Below are 21,174 nucleotides of genomic sequence, written 5' to 3' on the forward strand. Positions count from 1 at the left end.
AGCTGCTTGGTACTACTCTCGTAATGGGCGGCATGTGTAACTAATCTCTATCATATTTAAATGTGGTAGGTGAAGAATATGTTATGAGTTGTAGCTTATTCACTGTATTCGAAGAAGTGGTTGTGGATGGTAACTGCCAAGCCGTAGTGGTATTTTAACCCCTAACGTCTTCCCCTGGAAATCGGAGGCCCGTGTCTTGGGCTCTATCTATTCCTCGGCCCTTCTTACGCACCATCATAAACTAAAAGGCTTTGTACATCGACTGTCCCAAATCCACGCCGGCGTAACAGGTCCCGACCACGATGAACAGGGAACTCGGCCACGACCATAACGCTGATATTTTCAGCTCTAATGCCAGCCTCATGTAACAGCTGCAACATCGCGCAAAGCGTTTCCCCTGTGGCAAGCACGTCATCTACCACCACTACTGACACGCCCCTGGGAATCACGTCCCGCTCTATCTCGATTCTTTTCTCACCCGAACTATTAGATGCTGAAGACGAAATATGCGACGAGGACTTGGCGATGGAGATGGTGGGTGGCGGAAGCTTCCCGGCTTCACGGATCAGCGCTAATGGGATATTGATCTGCGCAGCCAACGCCGACGCGAATATAAAGCCGCCAGCCTCGCAACTTACCACCGCGGAAATATTAGCCCAGTCGCCAGCGAAGTGCGTTTGCAATAGAGATGTGCATAAAGCCAGACCCCCGGGCTGCTGCGAGATGTCTAGTACATGACGGAACTTGATATCTCGGCGTGGAAAGTCGGGTACCGGGCGCACCATATCGGCTAGACGCTGTAGGTCTTCGTGAAAGAACGGAAGTAAGGAGCATTCTACAAATTCTTTTATTACCTCATCTCCGGTTCCGTTATTGTTGAATATGAAACTAGGACGATAGTTACTATTCTTTTCATCGCTATTAACGCCTTGACTCCCTCCGCGAGCCCGCCGCATCTCTTCGCTGGCTTGGACACGGACCTCGAGCAACCTGCTGTGCGGCACCAAATATGACAAGGTTGCAACAGGCGCCTCATCCCTCATCCCAGTTATTAGCAGCACATCAAGTTCTTCCGCGCCGTGTACTACGTTTAAGAAATGCTCCTCTGGCAACCGAGGCCGCTGCCGTGCCTGGTCTTTCCAAAACGCTGTCAGTGCTGGCCGGTGCTGCTCCTTGTAAACACGATCTAGAAGTAGGCGGTTTAGATTGGCACCACTCGCCGCAGCATATTCTCGCTTGGTCACATCGCTAATGCTAACTACACATGCTGCTAGACCTTTATTGCTGAGTTCGGAAACCCAGATATCGGCGCAATAGTCCTTGCCAGCACAACTTTCGCCTGTCACAAGGATGATAAGTCGGGGTTCCCTCGGTGCTTTTGGCAGTGGACAGGCGTAAGCTAACACATTACATGGATCTAATTTGCGCTTGAGGTGGGCCAGGCGCGACCGGTTCGGCCCAAATGCCTTGGTAGCGAGGGCGGCGTCCCGGGGGTCCGGCCCGAGGTCTGCGCCGTAAGCTCCGCTACTCAAAGGCAGCAAGTTGTCGGCGACGCTGTAAACCCAATGCACGGCAGCTAGGGCAGTTTCTGTTCCATCTTGATCTCGGGGCCACACTCCAGTTATCACGCATGCAAAGCTCCAGTCTCGACAACCGAAAGCGGTTGCATCGCTCGTAATGTCGCTAACAGCTCCACCACCATGTAGTAGATGGAGATAGCAAAGTGGCAAGGGACGAGTTTCAACAGCCATTATCAAGATTTCAGCAATTTTCGCTGCCCCGATATCACTTAAGAATAAGCATCGCTTAAACGATGACGTTTTGCCACCGCCGTGACCACCATGCATCCCGGACATGTACATATCCGTCTCGAATAGACCAACGCCGTCCACTATCTTCGAATTCTCCTCCGGTCCTAATATTTCTCTAATAGACTTGAGCGTGGGTGTAGGTGTTTCTAAAGCGGCCCTAGTCGTCGAAGATTCGAACATAGTTACACCAAGATGTAGTTTACCGGCATCCCAGTACAGATACGCGTCCGCTGAAATGTTTCGAGGAAGTTCTCTAGCGACAAATTTATTAAAATTGCTGAGCTTTCGTCGTGCTTCGAGATTATCTTTCAGCGGGAAAACCCAGTCTCGAGTTAAGTAAGTTGGAGCTGCGTGGGCCCTAAAGGTCACGCTGATAACGATGCCAAAGTTGGTGCCGGCGCCTTTTATCGTCCATAGCAAATCGGCCTCGTTTTCCGGGCGTACAGCATCGGCCGGACGGTATTGGTTTGGCACATGGCCAACGTAGAGCACTTGGCCAGAATCAACACTGACCACTACGGCACCAATGATGGAGTCACACGCGAGGCCATGTAGCCTAGCTAGGTGCCCGATGCCGCCTTGTAACCACAGCCCTGCGCCTACGCTAGGACGGGCCCCCAAGGGCACTGTGAGGCCATTCTCCATGGTCTTGGTGATAATATCCCCCGTCTTGCATCCCGCTTCGGCGACGACGAAGGCACCAGAATCGAACTCGTCGCCCCCTTTATCCTCCCCAGTTGCGTGAATATGAACTTTATCAAAGGCGCCCATGTCCACCGAGACTACACTAAACTGGAGACAGTGACCACTATGACCCCCACCAAGAACGGTCAGACCAACTCCATGCTTCAACGCCCATCGAACGCAGTGCTGAACTTGTTGGATCTCTGTCGGTCGGATAATCGAAGCCTGGTGGTGGAAGTTAGCCTCTCGGTTCTTAACTATTCTACCCCCCTTAAATAATGGCACATGTGCTGTCAATTCCGCCAGACTGTTTCCATGTTGGTTGAAGGCCACCATAACGCCGGGTGAGCTGAATAAGAGATGTCCTTCGTGGGCTTCGTCGCGACGGCCTAACATACGACACACCTTACGCCACTCGGTTCTGACGGCCATGTCTGCATCTTGAATGATAAATCCTGCGATAAAAGCAGCGAAAAGGTCCACTACTTCGTCTTCGTCAGCCACGCTGATGACCCCAGCAGGGTAAGCAGCTGTCCGATGGCATACCAAGCCAGCGAGATCGAGGGTCTCGTCGTGATGGAAAACTACCACCATTCCTCCTTGTTGCTTATGTAGCATTCTTAGCCCCTTTTCAATGAACTTATGATGAGGCTTCATGCCGTACATGCTGTGGCAAAAAAGGATGATGTCGTATTTACCATCATCATCCCTATTCGTTCCGGTACAATACTCGGTGCGATTATTTAGAGCAAACGGGACATTATGGATGCTTGGCGGGCTTTCTAAGTAGGGTAATGGGGAATCCGTCTTCGCGGGAGAATTAAACCATTCTTCCAAGCTAGTCGCAAACAAGTTATTAGGCTCAAAGGCATCATATTTTTTTATTTTACTTCTCATATTGCTAGGTAAATATCCTAGTATGCTCTTCGGCCCAGGTCCGATTTCTAGCACAGAAATACGGGCGCGCGAGTTGAAGAGTGGAATTAGTAGCTGGGACAGTTGGGGGATAATAAAGTCTTGGTATGTTGTCCACCCCAAGCCTTGTATCATAATATCAAAGGCAGCACCGTACTGCGTGTCAGATAACGGCTGCGTCGGACATGAGGCCATTTCCGTCGCTCTCTGTCTAAGGGCCCTCTTAAGCTTGTTGATAGTAGCCATATCGGTTTAACGTGTGTGCATTATGTGGTTGAATGACGGTAGTTGGTGATAAGTGCTAGAAATAAGGGCTTGCGCAGTTATATACATAAAATATGTTATGGCACAGACTGTGAGCACCCCGCACTATGGTCTCCGTTTGATTACAGTTGTATTCTATCACGTTTAGTAAATATTAAAATTTCTTCTGATGTTTGACTAGTTTATTATCCCCTTCGTAGATCTGTAGTGGAGGGGAAGCAGTAGAAGCAGGCTCCCGGTGTGTGGTGCCTTTAAACGATATTATCGATGCGAAGTTGACGTAAAAAATAGGGGTCTTGCATATGAAAGTACGGGGGTAATAAGATGTACATAAATGTATAATATGAAGCTCTTATAGAGTTATAGAATAAACTTACTACTATACTATTATTGAGAAGTAAGCGCCTTGGATTGTATACAAGATCTCTCATCGTGATGTTTGCTTATCTTATTGCTGCCCACGCCCAAGCCTGTACGTTCTTACAAGCCGACGGGTAGGTGCAGAAGCTGATTAACAAGGTGATTGGCCTGATGATTAGTTGCGTCATCCACCAAACACACTCTTTAATCTACCTACATAGGTGGTTAATTATCTACCTCGGACTGACATAAACTGGTGCGTATATTACTAGTTAAGTCCTATACTAATTTTTCTAGGCTTTAGTTTAGATATATATAAAGTTGCTAGGTTCATAATCTTGAGTTGGCTTCATAATTCCGTGTATGTTCCGGGCATTAACTCCTATTCTCAACTGAAGGTTATATCCATTAATTCATTCATCGTTAAATAGCAACGCTGTAATAAGTGACGGGAAGGCCAAGTTCTTTTTCTGAACCTCAAATATCAGGGCTGGGTTCCTGGATCATCGATCCGAACCACTACCTGTTCATTGTCAGCAGTATAAGCAAGCCAACTGAAGCGCGTCCCGGTGCGATTGACATATTCCTGCCAAGCACGATGTTCGTCGTGTTCCCAGCCGGGGAAGTTAAAATACTCGTCAAATATTACAATCGATCCGGCCACTAGACGTGGTCCACAGTGCTCTAATACAGTCACTGCCGAAGAGTATAAGTCACTGTCGATGTGGAGTAAGGCGATGGGTCCGGGATGCTCAGCAAGGAAGGGCGCTAAGGTCTTGTCGAACCATCCGACCACTAATTCGGCGCCGGGTACCTCAGGTGGGGCTTCGACGGCGAAGGCCCCGGGACGGATCACCCAACGCCAAGCCTCTGGAAGACCTTCAAAGGAGTCGAACCCGTAAACTCCACCAGACCGTCTGGCCGCAATCTTCCGAAGAGTAGAGCCCTGATAGACCCCGAATTCAAGGGCCATGCCCTCTTTTGGGGCTTCATCGAGAGCATGCCTCAGAGTCTCGTATTTGTCGTAGTAAGGCATCGCATCGGGAAAATTCTCGTTGACGAACCGCGCACTCGAGCTTGCTGCATCGCGCCATGCAGCCTCGTATATATCTCGCCTATTACGATGATCGGCCTTGTTCCGGTTCTCAAGTATATTGTCAAGGCGTGCGGCAAGCCATTCTTCATGTTTCTCGAACCGTGCATCAACGCGGCTCTGGACAGTTTCATCGACCACCGTAGCTATATATGTGCGTAGACGCGACCATAGCCGAGTTCCGAGTGATACTCGGACACGAGGAGGGGTGGCCAGAATGTCATGCTGCTTCGTGGGCGTGGTATGATTTGCTGTATTTTCTTAGTAACAGGACAACTGCGCGGAAACTAAGTTACGAGTGGAGGAAACAATATGGTTACTGGCTAATAGTGCAGCTTAGGAGACAGCTTTGTAAAATCAGGTGTGAACTGATACCCTATTGTGTAGTATTTTGAATATCCATCCAAGCAAGAACTTACTTACCAGCCATTAAACTACTGGATGGAGATGCATCGGCTGCGACCGTCTGCTGTGTTACCGGAGGACGCATTGTGTCAAATAGTACATGCAAGTGTAGTTCTCAGAGACTGCGGTTTAAAGTCTTCAAGTTGAGAGGAAGGCTGCAGAATAAGGCAGTGTGATTGATCACCTTGGAATCCAGTTTGCTACGTCTTTCAGCCCTAATATAGGTCCTCATACGGCCGCGTAATACCCCAGCCTATCTTATACTACATTTTCGTGGTTAATTAGTCCGAGTTACGACCGTGCTATCCGATGAAGGCGCAGAATATAGTCGTCGATGGCGAAAGGTGCGGCAGCTGGATTACGAGTCACACAACGGCAATCTACCATGACAATAACTATACAAAACCAAATACAGTAGAAAAAGCATGTAAGGAAGTAGGCTGTCGTTTGTCTTGCCGATCCATACACGACGTGATAACCGGCGTGGGGGCAAGAGAATACTGATAGTGTAACAGAAGGTAGACATAGTCCGTAACATGAACTCACTCCCCGAATGCGACTCACACGAAGGAGTAATAGGAGCGTTTAGGTAGATTAATATCTATGTTATTGGATGTGAGTTACGAGTTACCAATCGGAATTCGCCCCGTAGTTCAGCATGATGCCCGCCGCACGTCGCATACTGCATTCTTCAACGGAACGTTTGCAACGTAGTTTGCTTTCCGCTGCCTGGAAAATACTATACACACATTTCCTCATATCATCAACCTTATTCGATGTATGCAAGTTGATTTGGGTGCTTAAGTTATAATGCATCATGAGTGGTACGATTGAAGTGTTTATGGCATTGTTATTTAGCATAAACTCATCTTCATGTTCGGTAGGCAGGCTTGGCGAATGCGATGCAACTCTTGTTCCATACGATGCGTAACCTATTGATAATGAGAGAATTTAGGAACTTGTAACTAAACTACTACCATCTTAATATTTTCTTGAAAAACATGTTCCAAATATATTCAATTTTAATTTCGAAATAAAAGAGCGACTGGAACAAGAAACAAGAAGACAGTTCGTAATATAATACTTCTGAGACATATTTGTGTTGGGGGAGATCCTCTTGGAAATCTACGGTATACAGGTGATAGGACCCAAATATCCAACCATATTCATAAGACCTTCAAAATATTGATAATCCTTATCTTGATATCTCCCTAAAACATAAAGTTTTACAAGTTATTAGTTACAGTTTATAGTCTAAGCATGACACTTTTATACTGACATGATCTTGAATAGAAAGCCTGGACTTGAACTATTAACTTAAACGTATACCAGTGCAGTTTTATTCTCCCCTTTTCTTCTAAGTGCACTTAATCTTATTTGCAAGACTTGTGTCGCAATCGTACTTAAGAGCTAGTTTTAGTATTCATTATACACGATAGGTTCCATCGTAAATAAGAACACGCAGATTTAACGTTAAGACAGTACCAAACTATAGACAACTATGGATAGGGACGGGGAAACCTTTTTGACAAAAGTGTTGGTGGGAAGATTACCATACATAAAGGCCTGCATGGAATACTACTTGAGGATTATTGGTACCGTAGCTTCTAACCGGGGTATAATTGAACCAAATAGCGGAGATAACACCACATGTAGCATCATCGGCATCTCGCGTATGAGTTGGTGTGTACATCGTACGTCGCTTACTAGGAGACTTCCGCAATGAGGCTCTCGGCAGCTGAACGCGCGTATAGAAGTTCATCAAATCTATTGCATGCCCTTTATTTTTGATTACCTAGGCATGTATCTATTCCTTCAAAGCAATGTGTCGATAGATATTTACCAAGTATGGATAAAACTTGCGATCTTAACATTAAGTACGCACATAGTTCTAACTGTGACTCATAATTTCCCATATGAGCTCACAGCGAGAAGGCCGACTTTGACACGACAGGGTGAAGGAAATCGCGGCAAGCCATATATGCAATTCACCCTCCGATTTCGCCATAGACCAACCGTAGCACAACCAGATAGAGTACCTAAGGAACTCCTACTGTCACTCAACTGGTGCTAGATTTATTTGAATGGGCTTTCTTCAACTTTGACCGGCCCCTAGGTCGAAAGCATTTCGAGGAACGTGATGCCCCTATTATCGGTAACAACCCGCTCAACTACCGCCCTATGAACACCAAGAAAGATGTTATAGAAGCCACCATCGAAGACTTAGCCAAGGTACGTAAACTATCACTTTCTACCAAGGCTATCTCATGATTGCGAAGATGTGAACGAATAAAGATTAATCTCTCTACACATTGTGACTATATCGATCCAATGTTCCGCCTCATCCTTAGTCGCGCGGGCGACGGATGCATCGACCACCAGATCTCATCCAATTTTCTAACCTCTTCCACCGACTGTGGTTGATGTTTCTCGGTGGATTGATCAAGTTCGGTTGCCCCAAGAACACTCCGCGTAATGCGTCGCAGTGGTGTTCCTATATCAAGTACGGTGAATAGTGACTCTACCAATACCTCAGCTGCAATCTTAAAAACGGGTTTGAACCATGCAGTCTCTTCGTGGTCTTCCTCTAGCCCAGAATCACTGTGAGCCGAGACTGCTAAGAGGAACGGCGCCCGGGCCCTCCAAAACATACTCGTCTCATCGGTAGTTGATGCCTCATTCTCGAAAGACTCGACTGCTTCAGGTGACGCGCAGAAGAAAACGTCCCAACATAGCCCAGGGGCTAGATTAGGTCTCAGAGCGGCGTACTTGGCTCGGAGTGAATCGGCATCGGTAATCGTCGTAAGAGTCCCACCGTTCGGGGGAACTTCTTCTACCCATTGAATCTCAAACTTGGCTCTGGCCTCGTTGAAATCATCTGGGAGTGAAACACCTTCTTCTTGTGCTTGGGTAATAGCACGCGCAAAAGGTAACTCGACGATGCGTTTAAACTGCTCCTGAAATTTAGTCCAGCGATCGTCGTCATTATCGCCGCCAAGGTAGGCGGCGCGGAAAGCAACAAAGCCCCACTGTTGACCGTGGAAATGCTTTCTCCAAATCCTAAGCCAATCCGGTGGAGAGAGGACAGCTTTTTGGACATTGGCTTTTGCTACTTCTGCCATTGTGCAGAAAGAAAGAAAAGCAAAGCACTGATTATTAGAGAATGTATTATTAGGGGGCATCTTAAATGTACCTATCAGCCGAGTCATAATCTTATGTAGATACCCGATAAAATGATATATCGCATATATTGAGTAATGACAGTTACGATACCTTTTAGTCGTAGTGGAGTCATCCACTCGTGCTTGGTCTGTGCACAATCTCTCACGATAGCTTCAACCTTTAGTATCAATCAACATGATATATTCCAACCTAACCATAGGGTAAGGAAATAGGATAAGTAAACATAAACTGATACTCTTTCTTAGAGGCGCCTACGCGACTCTCAAGCACCCAAGGCTCAACACTTGACTTATGAGTAAGAAATAATTGATGATATCCTCGTTGGAATGCCTTGGAATAATTTTCTAATTCCCGATTTAGGCCTGGGTGGAATCTTTGAAGGCGATTCTACTGCCTGCGTGGTAGTATCCTTACCATGGGGGTTCTTGGTAGCCCTACGAGCACGCTTGGATATCTTGGATGTCCATCCCTGATTTACCCAAATTGGACGTTCTCGGTTCGCGGATTGATGCGCCGTTAAGATGGAATTTTGGACCGTCTTGAGGTTCGCGCCGAAATGCTTTAACTCATACAGCTGAGACACAAGGTTCTCCACCCCAGCTTCGTTGAGGACTTGGTACTGCAATTGGTATTTGTTGTCCATATTGCGCGTTAGAGTGTCTACGAGCTCCTCATGTGCTCGTCGATCTTCCAATAGGTCATCAAGACGCTTCCTGTTTCCGCCAACTTGGACCTTCATTTCTTCATCCCTAATGAGCATGTCCAGATACTCAAGCGTCGCATCGTTGTAGGGGGTGATGGAGTGTTTCTTCAGGAAAATACCGAACCTAGCAGACGCCTTCTGAATTATCTCATGCTCCTCCTTATATTCGGCGATGAGCTTGTTCAGGTCTTGAATTGCCGTTTCTCTTAGTATTATGTCGTTGGAGTTTGCTTGGATCTGTCGTTCCACTTCGGTATCTGTCACTGTAGCCTTGTATTCCTCCAGTTCACATATGACGTGGAGGTGCGATTGCCAGTGATGGGTACATTTCGTACAGAAATCATGACCCATAAACGCGGCACATCTAATGAGACTAGGATGAGATATTTGACCAATCGTAACATCAGTGAGATAGCAGGTAGGATGGCAGTGTGTCTTGTATATAGTGACAATCACGCCTCCCCCATCATCCCTAAGCTCAATGCAGTCTTTTTCCCCACAGACGGTGCGTGGCATCTCGAGTTCTTTAGAACGTAGATGCATCTTCTCTATATGAAGCCTTTCTCTGAGATTTATACCTGTTATACGGGTGTCCGTCACTATAGAAGCTTGGGTCAGCAAGCACTTCAATTAAAATGTCTTGTAGTTTATATTTAGAGCATGACAGGTTATTTTAAGATAGTGATGACAGTTCAATATTAAAACTAACGGATATTACTAACATTCTTTGATCTTATCTAGCATCATGGCAATGTTGGTCTTGATTATCGCTGAAATATGGGCCATTGGCTTGGTCAAGCTCGCTATCAGCTGCCTTGCTCCGTTAAGACTTATGGTACTGTGAACTTTATGGGGGGCCCTGGACTTGAAATATTCAATAAGACGGAGTGACTCCATCCTCGAATGCTCCCAACTACGGCGGAAGTCCTCTTCATTCTCCATCGTGACTCCATTCTTGAATGCAGCAAGATAACGGAAGCTCTCTGAGTCGAAGCAATAGGTCGTATGAGTTGTTAAAGATAGACCAACATCAGAATGTTTTTCTATAAGAGTACTTAACGGCCCAAATGTATCACCGGGGGTGTAGTTCGAGATTCGCGTGTTGGTGAAGCCGAAAGCCATGTTGCTTGTCGCCGATCGGTGGAGATGCGTTAACAATTCTTTCATGCAGAAATTGAATGTAAGAGTCAATCGCGCATTATTCGACTTCACCAGGATTAGCACACCATGCAAGTCATCATAACTGCTTAAGGTTGATAAAATATCAGCCATGTTCCTCTTGTCGTATTGAATCCCCCGTGTATCTCCAATACCGGGGGTGTCGATCAGTCTAATCGTACGGCTGCCAATGGTGATGGGATAAACAGCAGTTCGCTGTGTAGCTGACTGCCCATTGCTGCCGTCGTGTTCATCATCCCTCGTACCGACCTGTACTTTGATCTGCTTGATAGCTCCGTCTGGCCGCTTTCTGTCCATGACCTGTGTGGAGAATGAGCATGGTATAACCCAATTGAGCTCCTCTTCTGCTTTGGCTTCGTCTAGTGTCTTGAACGTCAAGTAATTGACGAAGGCGTTGATGAATGTCGATTTTCCCACACCGGTCTCGCCTAGAATCAAAATGTTCACGGTTTCCGAGTCTCCGAGGTTCTTTAGCTGGGATAAAACCTGCTGGGAGCGGCACTTTTCGAATGTCCCACCATGACTTGGCTGATCACACTTAAAGCTGAAGTTTTCGTACAAACTACGTCCGCAATCGCAGTATATGTACTTGTCGACGAAGCCGAACTCCACAGGAGTACGACAGTTAGAACATTTCCATTCACAAATGTGACTTCGACTGCAGTTTTGGCTCGGGCAAGGCATAGTAACACGGCGCCTCTTCAGTGGTCTCGGGATATCTTGGTCCTCAATGGTGTCTGTTGTGCACTTAACAAAGCACTGCTTTATGAGCCAATTCTGCTCCCCAAAAACATCCTCAGACACCAAGTCCCCTTTCTCGTAGCAGGAGATATAAGCATAAGGTGAGGCACATCCTCCTGCATCATCGTCGGATATTATATAGAGGATATCAGGGTTTTGATCGCCCAATAAACGTTTGAATAGGGTTGCATTGTCATTCCAAGAATTGCTATCATTCAAAGCCGCATTGCTGATTGAGAATATATAGGCGTTCTTATTGCCTATGGAATCGATGATTGGTTCTTCAGCGTTGGCGTAGGTCGCACCCATACCAGTAGCTTCAAGTATAAACTTGATTTTGGCGACGTGTTGGTCAGTCGTGTTGGCTAGAATAGTGGGTGATATTTCATCGCTAGTGTAGGTAGCATGGAGATTCTGGAGAAGAATTTCTTTATCTTTCCCACTCCGTACACTTACAAGAGCCTTCGCGTACTCTTGCTCAAAGCTCTCCGACGCACGTTTTAGCTTGGATATCTTCGATTCTACTTCCTTACGAAGACGTTCGGGACAGTACTGTTGATGCTGTGAAATGTATTCATAGTTCTTGTGGAGTTTCTGATAAGACTGAGAAAACTCATCGAATAAGTGAACTAAGCGATTCTCGGTCTCCAAGCTGATAGGGGTCATGGCTGCACCAAGACCATCATCATATTCCATAATCGTTCCGAGAACGTTAATTGGAAATAGCGTATATGTAATCGGTCGACCCCTATTGGAATATTCCTTTTCAATATGTATAGGAATAAGGCTCAGTTCAGAACGTGCCTTCTCCAAAGTTTCCACCATGACACCACATTCAGCGGATATGTCGCTATATGTTGTGATCTCCAGTGGCATATCTGTATCTGTTGGATCATGGGGGGATCTCTCTGAAGCAATCGGGGCATTTGTTTCGATTGCTGATTTGAATTTGGAAATCTTGGTCTGAAACTGAGCTTCAACTACCGTGTGGGCTACAGAGCTGCTGACTGTATGTTGTATTGAGACAATGCTTTGGATACCCCATTCGATTCCGACGACAAAATGTGTAGCCTCCAAGTTGATCAAGGCTTCCCAGTCTATGGCTGCTTGATTCCGAGGGTGCATTACATTGAACTTCTCCCGTGCTGAGATAATTTTGTGATGAACAGCGGCATGTAGTATACCGTCTCTTTGCTGTGGGACATCGAGATACATACTAGCTCCATTGAGCTTTATGAGCTTAGCAAGAATACTCGCACCTAGGTCAGCGCCTATGTTCATGAGATCGAACTTGGCCTGATAGGAATCATGGAAAATAACGTTGACTTCGGGTAATTGACTTGAGGGAATTGCAGATGACGCCTGGAATATTTGGCTGTCTTCTCTCAGTATGGACTGAGAAAGAAATTGGTCGGTTCTGGCATCGTAGAGCCTGCCAAAAGGTACTTGCTCCCCCAAGGCAGGTCGTAATAGGTTCATATTTTTGCTCATATTTACGCCATACATGTTGCTCGTCTTGACCCAAGGGGAATCACTTAGTTGCGACCAAAATAGGGTGATGGCAGATGAGATAATGGGAGGGATTGCTCATATTTTGAATTTGAGGTACCAAGGCATAATATGAAGTAACTTTGCAATTAGAACTACGAAGCCTTAGGTTAGGTACTTTAGTTAGAATTTTCTAAATACAATCATTTCCATTCTGGAATCTACAGGCTTTCGTTATGTTGGATGCCTAAAATTCAATTTACTTGCGGAACAGCTGTGTTGTTTCTGCACCTTCTTGGATTACCTCGTGATAGCTACCTACCTATAATACGACGACAGCATGGCAGTCCACTTACTTGGGAGCCTATTATAGTCTATACAACTATTTACTCGCTAGGGGGAAATACCAATAATATGAGCTATATAAGTTGAGATCCATGGTAACTACCTAAGTATGCGTACCAAATAGAAATCCATACTTCGCTGTCTTCACCTATTTCTACCAGAGGTAACGTCATACGTGCTGGTAATGATGGGGATTGGGATAGGAGAATCGATATTAGGCTTCCGTAAACGCGGGGAAATTGGGGTTGATGTCTAAGGACGTCCAAGTGGTTCAAGACTTTGCAGTCCACGTCGACAATAATATTATATTATCAAATCGATTAATCAAATTAAGCTTCGGTGGCAATGCATAACATGCCATTTCACAATATAAATATGACTACTCACTTATGTAGTTCTTGGTCTTATTGAGCCACGGAACAGCGCAAGCGATACTTAAAGCAATAGGTTAGCATATTTAACTGCAAGGAAAACGGAACTCAGAGTTAACGGTAACATGGTATTTTATATTGTAATTTTATAATAAGGTATACTAGATCAAAACGGGATATTCAACTCGTGGGAGTCGTAATGGCATAAAGTACAATTAGCGCGTTACTTCGTAGCGATATCATCTTCTCCATATCTACATCACCCCAAGCCGGATAACGCCATGAAGCCAACCGTTTCTCGTGAAACATCTAATCAGAAATACACCATCCCCACTATTGTTCGTGTAATTCCGTCATCGCTGCGAGGCTTTCGGGTATGGGGGCTGTCTCTAAGATGGTAGGGTCCTCACGAAATTGCGGACTCTGAACGACTTCTTTTATGATAGAGAGTACGTTCCGTTCGATAACACTCACCAGACCATCAGGCTTATCAGGAGCAGACATAACTCTGCATAGATAGTGGAGCGCACTTCGTAACGCACGTCCCTTATCCTCAGGGGTCGATGGGCCACTAATATCAACCGCTTGGGTGATAAGTGCCGGTATATACGTGACTTGAACTGCTGGCTGAGATATAGAGCCGTCGATGTTGAGATTCTTTCGCAAAGAGATCCTGACCTGACTCTCAAGGGACGACCACACTTGGCTGTACAGTTCAGCGGTTGCCAGGTCAGCGACACTACTCATACATAAGAGCCTAGCGAAAGCACGATCATCTTCAACATTGAGATCAAGTAACCGAAAGCCCTTCTCATGAAGTAGGTTTAGCCGACGCGCTAAAACCATATCGTATCCTGCGCGTAGGCTTAAACCACCCTCAATTATACCCATTCCAGCGTCGTATACAGTATGATAAGCATCGAAATTAGATTGGGTTAGTTTCTTTGCGCAAGTCCAATCGAGGTGGCCCGCTGCGCCCGCAATATCGAGCAGCTGCTCCTGAAATCGAAGTCGAAATCCACGGGCGTGACCTTTCATCTTCTCCAGACTAATCAGGCAAGCTGGTGCGTTCTCCGCCTGTGCAAGTTGTCCAAAGTTAAATTCTGCACCTAATTCCATGCCGCGCATGATATCAGCCTTGTCTTCTGCAGATAGACGATCTAAGCAACCCAAGATGCCAGCTTCAACCGCCTTAAGGAGAATCATATCATGATTCATCGAAGCGATATTCTCTCCGGTTTTCTTTTGGTATTCGGAGGCGAGCTGTTCATCCTTTCCTATATCATTCACCACTATGGAAGTAATGAGAGCGTATAACTCATTCGGATTCGCAATTGAATCCGCATAGAAGTTAGAAATCCATTCGAACGATTGGCGAGAAAGTTTAAGAGCTTCAGCTTGATTTGACACAAGGATATCGTATTCTCCATTGTAAATCCATTTCAAGGTCAACACCCCAACAAGCGTACGGTTGACTTCATCATAGTCTTCTCCGTATAAGATCGCAGAAGGTGATTTTGAGAATAGATTGACTTCCCTTCTACCGCCGACCGAGTACGCGCTTTTCAACCGGCAAAGCTCATCTTCAAATTCATCGCGAACAAGACTAAGAAGCTTTTCGTTAGAAAGCTTAAAAAGAACAGCTGGTTCCGTCGTGTATTCGCGGAGAGTGCGAGGAGGAGACATGATAATAATCAGTATATCGAAGGCAAGGGAGATGAGAAGTTTGAAGGTATACAGAGCCTGATAATATATATACCTCTAGGTATGTATTGTGATACATGAATGGGGGCTGTGCAAAATACAGATTACCTACAGGTTATGTTAGGTACAAGTTTGCTTGAGGTCCCTCAGATAGTGGCAGGGGGTACGGTGGACTATTAGTCCAACTGTGCCAAAATCAAAAAAGCCAGTCGCACTATATCAAATAAGGTAATAGTAACATTAAGATTACAGTATAAGTTCGGCTATTTCTACTATATACACAATTTATAAGGTAATATATACCTTTTATATAGGGATAACTTTACTAATATAGGTTCGAATTACTTAAAATTGGTATTAGTATTTTTATTAAAAAAAGACAAAAATTTCAACCCAGATTTTATATAACTCGGCCTTATATTTGTAAAGATATTGACACGTATAAATATTATTAAATACATTGCGAGCTACCTTCCTTTTCCCCACAAACTAGCCAATCAGATCTAACCTTCACTTTAACCTTTAATATATACAAATACGTAAATATACAGGATACAACTTATACACTGTAATAACTTCGCGAATATCCTATTTTAAAAATTATAATTGGTGTCATTTTATAGCTTTAATTGATGCGAAAATAATGATTCAAGTGCATCTTTTTTTTTAACCTGGAGTATTACATCAATATCAAATACGTGCTATGTAAAGATGTAAAGAAACTAACACGTGATACCCTTCAAGACCACCACCCTAATAGATAGGTAGGTATTTCAACAACGGATAAACTATTCAGTACGTATCTTATAAGCATGCAAGTAGAATCATTATTTTCGCATTGATTAAAGCTATAAGATGATACCAGTTGTCATACTTAAAATGTGATATTTATAAAGTTATTTGAGTATATGGTAATTAAATTAATAAAATAATAATAAATCTTATATTTCAGGTATTTCGGGATACTGTGCACCTAGCGTTGCTTATTAAATTACCCTTTTTGGACAGCTCCCACCCATTTTCTTGATTTTGGCACAGTTGGACTAATAGTCCACCGTAGGGGGGGTATGTGTGGCTTAACCGTACTAAGACAAGGGATGCTAGGGGAGGTTTCATGGATGCCGAGAGGAAGATGTAAAATCGGCCTTGTCAACTTCTAATTAAATACACTTTAACCATTCGTGCACTAACCACTTTTACCCGTCATCATCATACAAACAAGTGTAAGAAAGTAGTAACTTATAAGTCACGATAAATTAATTCAAGTTATTGATCTGATAGTTATATGTTATTGTTGGTTAATAGTGAATCATGTTTGGAATGGAAACATTGAAAAGTATACGATTTTGACAATCAATGACTTTTCGTGACATGTGACATGTGAATTCCGTGCCTCTTTTCGGATAATCGACCTGCCAAGGCATATTGTCATCTTCGTGCCTATGAATAGTCAAGTGACTAGGACTCGTGATATAGTTATCAGGAGATAGCGAAGCATATAAGTATCTGATTTCCATTGCGCTTATCATCCTATGTTACTAACAATAATAGGAGGTATATATTGAGTGGGTAGACAGACGTCCAAGAATGCAACAAGTTCACCCACTTGGAAAGACCAGTTACATATTCTATCTTAAAGAAGTTATTCTAAAGTTTTAATAACAGCTACCTTTGGATTCATATCCGATTGATCTTTGAATGGATTATTGACAGGTACCTATTGACTTGGATATCTGAATGTCTTCTTAGCTTCTTAATCACTAAGATGTAGGTATAAATAGTAAATAAATCGAGTATTGGAACTTAGACTATTGAAAAAGGACGCTCACATACAGAGAAATTTTAAAGAGGTATCCAATCAGTATTTCATGATACTTCTACTCACTCACTTAACTTACAATTACTTGGTCGATATCTAATATCACAAATCGCGACATGTTGCAAAGAGATCTCATTTTTCTACTTATAAAATAAAGTTTTTCTCTACGATCTCATTATTTTCTTTCTCTAGATCCTATCATCTCATCCATCTCCCTACGTAACCCTGATCATCTGTTGGAGAGCAATACCACAGCAGGTACCCCTTGGTAAGTAGCATTTAATATTCTGCAACCGCTATCAAATATGCCACCATAAATAGGTCCACTACACAAGTGCCTAGATTTCCCACCCTGTTTTTTCTACTCCTAATCTATCCCATATTTATGTTTGCCAGTCTACGGTATCACATAGTTTACTAATCAAACGCCGAATACAGCAATATTTGGTCAAGATGGCGTCTTCTGATAATGACCAACCTCTACCACAACAACCGTCTCACTGGTCGGCTAATTACCAAGGCTCTCGAGATTCAAGGAGAAATTACTCGGAAGAAATTGCCGAAGAGCGAAATTGTTCTGTATGGATAACTTGTCTTCCAGCAGGGTGCGATTCCGCGATGCTTTGCCACTCCCTTAGAGGAACAGGAAAAATCTATTCGATGTTCATAAACCCCCCGAACAACCAACATAATACTTCAGCTGCAAAAGTAGTCTTCTGGGACCATCGGGGAGTGTACAGGCTGATGCAGATGGCCGAATCGGGGCAGTTCAGAGTAGGTCCTTACCGACCCCAAGTGACACCGCACCGAATAAAAGTTAGCGCGCAAGTTCCATCAAGAAAATCCCGCGTCATAGAGATCAGTGGACCGATGGAAATTGTAAACCGCGATTTCTTGAACGCTTTTTTTCTTGAAAAGTTCTATTTTAATGTCGAGAGTGTCCAGACAGTAGGGGTTTACGAGGGACTATCAGTCATGAAGTGGAACTTTTGCTGTTACCGCTGCCAAAGCCAATACGCGGTTCGTCATATATTCGACCAAAAGCACCGTGAAGATCTAACTGAGATCGAGCGGCGTTCTTGGTCTCGGGTTTATGTACGTTGGTTGGAGGACCCATGTGCCTAAGCTTGACTTGAGAAAGGGTTGAATAAAAGCCTTCAGAGGAAAATAGCACGAATAAGATATTTAGCGATGATTTCCGCAAAAATTATTATGTTATTTCACTTTTAAATCTTGGAGTCACGTAGGGATGATCTTCGATAGTGTAATGCAGGTTTTTCTTGTTGATAATGTCGGGTAGTTGTGAATGGGTGTTAAACTCTTAGCTTTACCCCTTAATGTACCTAATACAATAAGATGTATGTTATGTAATACTCTATATATGTTAAGGGTATGGATAATAAGAAGGCATATCCAGCCTAATGGAACATCTTTCACTATAAATTATCAGGGGCATTAAATATGCATTGCTGTACGATACTGTAGATCGTCTCGTTGCTCTCCCATGTTGCACCACCGCGATTGATACCATAATATGCGGGGTGCGTGTTACTAACCTCGCTATAAACCCAGCGCTCAAGGTCAATAAGGTTAGGACGGTCTTGAGGGTTGCTCGCCATACATGCCGCGATAATAAGGCGCATATCCCGATCAATGTATGGAAGCGGGTCTCGTTCACCATATTCGGGATCGCCCAGTATACCAGAGGCCGGCGATAGTACGGCAGAAGAATAACCAAGCCTGCTTAAATCAACTTCTACTTCTTCTCCCGTATATTTATAATCAGTGGTAAGGGTTAGGACGGTGGCCATGAGCTATTAAATCATGAATTAGTAAATTAATTGTGAAGAGGTATTGTAAGTAGTATAAGTTGAGAGTAGTCACCACGTACTATTCCTATATCTTGTATATTCCGTTGCTCTCCAGTCCCATCTAAAGCAAACCAACGCGGTTGGCTTAAAAAGTGGAATGTAAGTAATATTAACTTAAATTTCGTCTTTACCATGTGGGCATAAACTCACATTATATTGGCAAGGCCAAAATCTAATAGTTTTAATTTAGGGGAGACATTATGTTCAGGGCCGTCCGCGAGTAATCCAAACATGAAGTTGCCTCCGTGTATATCATTACTAGAAACTCAGGTGAGCTTACACATCAGCAATTGGAATATTAAAAACGAAATCAAGCAATAGTTTATTTTAAAGCTGAGGCAACAACACGAATAGAGATTATATAAAACTTTACATACTGTGCTAATCCTGTTGGCCTATTAATAAATTGTATAGTTGTCTCGTTACTATACGCTTCATTTGAAGGCCATGCCATGTCAATACAAGCCCGAATCACTGCCAAGTATATATTAACTTAATCTCATATTTTACCGAGCCAATGTAATAAACATGGTGTGAAAACTTACTGCAGAGAAATATTCGCCAAAGCATACGATTCGGTAGACTTGCAAACCTCTCGAATTTAGCCCTTTGCAAAAAGGAATTTAGAGTACCATTCTCCATTTGCTCCAGAAAAATCCATGCCCAGCCGATTCGTTGAGCAGAAGCTAATGGATCACCTGGGCTATCTATCGTGCTCACAATATGTTGACAATAACGTAACGTCTACGGATACCGGACAAAGTCAGCATTTTCAATTTTCGAACAATTATTTGTAGTACCTCTAAAATCGCTTTCTCTTTTTTCACTCCTTCAACATCTGCTCCATTTCTTGGATCCGCCACTTTAACCACCAATCTCCGAGACAGACATCTGGTTTTACTTTGTTGAACATATTGGATTTTATAAATGGCTCCTTGGCCTCCTTTTCCAAGCAGCCCTTCAAATTTAAACTTATTACTCAAGTCGAAAAAGGCTTTTAATCGAGCTGAATGATCTATGGGCCTCCGTATGCGTCGACGTCGACGACGGGGAGGTTGGGAAGATTCCATGCTACCAATTAAAAATTAAGTTAGTATTAATAACTTGAAGAGACACTATGTAAGTAATATTGCACTGCCTCACGTGTAGCATGCGCACTTGCCAAGACGGTGAGCCTAAGCAAAACAGACCCATACTAGCTTAGCATTTTCAAGATAGCTTCAATCTGCAAGTATTTCCTAATACATCAACTTGCCGCTTATAGTAACAAATAATAATTTAATGGATAATGTTTAACAATAGCCTTAGTTATGTCTTTGTCTTAGTTTATCGGATTGTTTATACATCTTCCGGTTCCGGTCATCACATTCCCAATCAAGTGTTCAAGTTGCCACTCCATGGCTTTCTTTAAAGTGAAAAGACAGTAAACTATTTTCAAGTTATTTTTTTACTCGATTCGAAATAGTAGACGAAATAGATTATTTGCGGAGGTTAAACTTTCACAACATTTACGGGGCACGGTATATGTAAAGATTCGATTGACTTGAAGTTTATTAAATTGTGGTATTATTCCATAGCGTGGGATGTTCCTATTAAAAGTTCAAAACCTTTTAAAGAGTGGAAATATCAATCGTGTTCGGTTACTAGGTAATATTAAACAAGATATCAAATAAAATATGTCATGGTACAAGCAGCGTCAATACACTCATCTTGCCTAGTACCAACCTATTAAGCAAGATTAGGTAATCAACTACGCGTTTATATAAGCGATCAACTTTAGCTCATTAACTACACTGACTTTCATATTCCTTTGAAAGCAACCAACTCTACTCTCATTAGTTACTTGCGTCATAAATGACTACCTGCTGTACTTAAGCATACACAATACGTAGGTACATAATAGAATATCTACAAAAAAGGTTGCAATTGTTTATTGACAAGAGGAATCTGCCAGCATTTCAGACACGTTTAATTTTCAAAGCAACTAATCAATGTTCAAAAGTGAAAAGATCTTAGAGCGTAGTAGAAACTTATTTAATCAAACCATAAGTTACGTTGACAGAAGAGACGTATTCTACTCCTAATATTCTATTAGAAATATATTTCGCAAAGGTTCGAAGAGAGTGTAATCAATGAGTCCTTTATTTTAAGCGACCTTATTACAGTCACCTGCCGGAAGAAACAATAGGGAAATACCGTTTCAAGCTATGACAGTCATTCAATCCCCTTAGCGCTAGA

The 21,174-nt window shown here is 43.5% G+C and overlaps 3 protein-coding genes across 3 annotated transcripts; all 3 read right to left on the reverse strand.

Moving 5' to 3' along the window:
- Positions 1-224: 224 nt before the first annotated feature.
- Positions 225-3,656, reverse strand: GL218_06867 (Adenine phosphoribosyltransferase; the record flags this gene model as incomplete). Its single annotated transcript, XM_033583599.1, has 1 exon — positions 225-3,656. The coding sequence occupies one exon, from the start codon at positions 3,654-3,656 to the stop codon at positions 225-227; it is 3,432 nt and encodes a 1,143-aa protein (XP_033433033.1).
- An 862-nt stretch (positions 3,657-4,518) lies between these two features.
- GL218_06868 (Stonustoxin subunit beta) lies at positions 4,519-12,844 on the reverse strand (the record flags this gene model as incomplete). Its single annotated transcript, XM_033583600.1, has 4 exons — positions 4,519-5,273; positions 8,186-8,647; positions 9,130-10,017; positions 10,141-12,844. The coding sequence occupies 4 exons, from the start codon at positions 12,842-12,844 to the stop codon at positions 4,519-4,521; spliced, it is 4,809 nt and encodes a 1,602-aa protein (XP_033433027.1).
- A 1,031-nt stretch (positions 12,845-13,875) lies between these two features.
- On the reverse strand, positions 13,876-15,228 carry GL218_06869 (uncharacterized protein; the record flags this gene model as incomplete). The annotated part of the gene is made up of 1 exon (XM_033583601.1): positions 13,876-15,228. The coding sequence occupies one exon, from the start codon at positions 15,226-15,228 to the stop codon at positions 13,876-13,878; it is 1,353 nt and encodes a 450-aa protein (XP_033433028.1).
- Positions 15,229-21,174: the final 5,946 nt, after the last annotated feature.

This window comes from Daldinia childiae (assembly GCF_008694065.1).
Source record: "Daldinia childiae strain JS-1345 chromosome Unknown Scaffold8, whole genome shotgun sequence".
NCBI classification, from domain to species: Eukaryota; Fungi; Ascomycota; class Sordariomycetes; order Xylariales; family Hypoxylaceae; genus Daldinia; species Daldinia childiae.